The sequence below is a fragment of the Phytophthora parasitica genome (assembly GCF_000247585.1).
Source record: "Phytophthora parasitica INRA-310 unplaced genomic scaffold supercont2.11, whole genome shotgun sequence".
Classification (NCBI taxonomy): Eukaryota; Oomycota; class Peronosporomycetes; order Peronosporales; family Peronosporaceae; genus Phytophthora; species Phytophthora nicotianae.
Window position 1 is genome coordinate 211108 of NW_008648997.1, and position 1722 is coordinate 212829.

At 55.2% G+C, this 1722-nt stretch overlaps 1 protein-coding gene across 1 annotated transcript; it reads right to left on the reverse strand.

Annotated features, from left to right (window-relative positions):
• Positions 1-15: 15 nt before the first annotated feature.
• Positions 16-1001, reverse strand: PPTG_07079 (hypothetical protein; the record flags this gene model as incomplete). The annotated part of the gene is made up of 3 exons (XM_008901235.1): positions 423-1001; positions 120-332; positions 16-24 (listed from the first exon to the last, which is right to left on the reverse strand). Exons 1-3 carry the CDS (start codon positions 963-965, stop codon positions 16-18), a joined length of 765 nt encoding a protein of 254 aa, XP_008899483.1. The 5' UTR covers positions 966-1001.
• Between the last annotated feature and the right edge of the window lie 721 nt (positions 1002-1722).

Consider the following 1722-nt stretch of genomic DNA (forward strand, 5'->3'; position numbering starts at 1 on the left):
GACGACAGGTAGCGCTCACCGAAGCTGGGCAAGATCGTCACGATGAGCTTGTCCTTGTTCTCCGGGCGCTTGGCCAGCTCCAGACTGGCCACCACCGCGGCACCGGACGACGGACCAACGAGGATTCCCTCCTCCAGAGCCAGGCGCTTGGCCATGGCGAAGGCGTCCGGACTGCTGGCCGTGATAACTTCGTCGATCAGGTCACGCTCCAGCACTCGCGGCACGAAGCCAGCGCCAATGCCCTGAATCTTGTGGGGCGCCGGGTTGCCACTCGAGAGCACGGGGCTCTCCTCGGGCTCGACGGCCACGATCTTGATACTGGACTTCTTGGGCTTCAAGTAGCGGGCCGTGCCCGTCAAAGTGCCACCCGTGCCCACACCGGAGACAAAGATGTCCACCTGTCCGTCAGTGTCACGCCAAACCTCCGGGCCGGTCGTCTCGAAGTGGATCTTGGGGTTGGCCGGGTTGTCGAACTGGCCGAGCGTCAGCGCCTTGCCGGCCTCCTTCTTGACCAAGTCCTCCGCCTTGGCCACAGCTCCGGTCATGCCCTTAGCACCAGGAGTGAGCACCACGTTGCAGCCGAACGATTTAAGCAGGATACGACGCTCCATCGACATCGTGTCGGGCATAACCAGCGTCAACTTGTAGCCACGCACAGCGGACGCGAAGGCCAGTCCGATACCGGTATTGCCCGACGTGGGCTCGATGATGTGCGTTTCCTTGTCCAGACGGCCGGACTTCTCGGCGTCCAAGATCATACTCAGACCAATGCGGTCCTTCACAGAGGCGCATGGCTCCATGAACTCGCACTTAACAGCAATCTTGGCGTGACATCCTTCGGTCACGTGGTTCAAGTAGACCAGCGGCGTGTTGCCGATGAGCTCAGTCATGTCCTTAGCAATGTGGAGCGAGCGGGCATTGCGCAGCAAAGCGCGACGGCCGGAGAAGAGCGAGCGAGCGAGCATTCTGGTGTTGGAGAGGAAAGAGTGTGAGTGATCCCGTCGATTCGAGAGTGAACCTGGGTCCGCTCCAGATCTTGATGGGGTACGTACCCCTTGCCACGTAGGATCAATGTGGGGCTACGATACGTCGACAGGAGCCAATGAAAGCGAAGGATATCATCGCTTCAACTTTCGTCAATCAAAAGCACGCGCGATTGGTGAATATTGAATCGTACTTAAAAGGGACAAGTGTGCGCAATCGATTTCGCTTACAGGACAGTCACAAACGTTGGCCGTTCCAGGGACTTCTGTGTTTCGGCGACAGCGACACGCTTCCCACCGAGACACCTACATTTTATGGTCCATCAATTGTGTCCTGAGTGTGTCTTCAAACTGCGGCACTAAACTACTGAATTGGAGCTACATTTTTTTGGCGAATCGCGCCGCTTCAATTGAAGCGTTTCCAGCCAATCAACGGATTGCATTCGGACAACTTCAACATGCACATTTCCTTGACAAACCAACAGCCATCGACTCGCACTGCTGTGCCAACAGCACTCTACATCTACTGTAATATCTCTTGTCGTAGCGGTATTGTAAATGCATCTACGACCAATTATCGCGTCGAAGCCTCGGTGTATTCCACCACAATTCTCCTCAAATTTGAACTACTTCATAGTACTAGCTCTACGTAGTAATGCATGTAGATGCTCTAATCTGCATTGCCCTTCAACCTCCGATCTTTCCCGCTTTCAACTGCATATCCTTTACAGAAAACCAA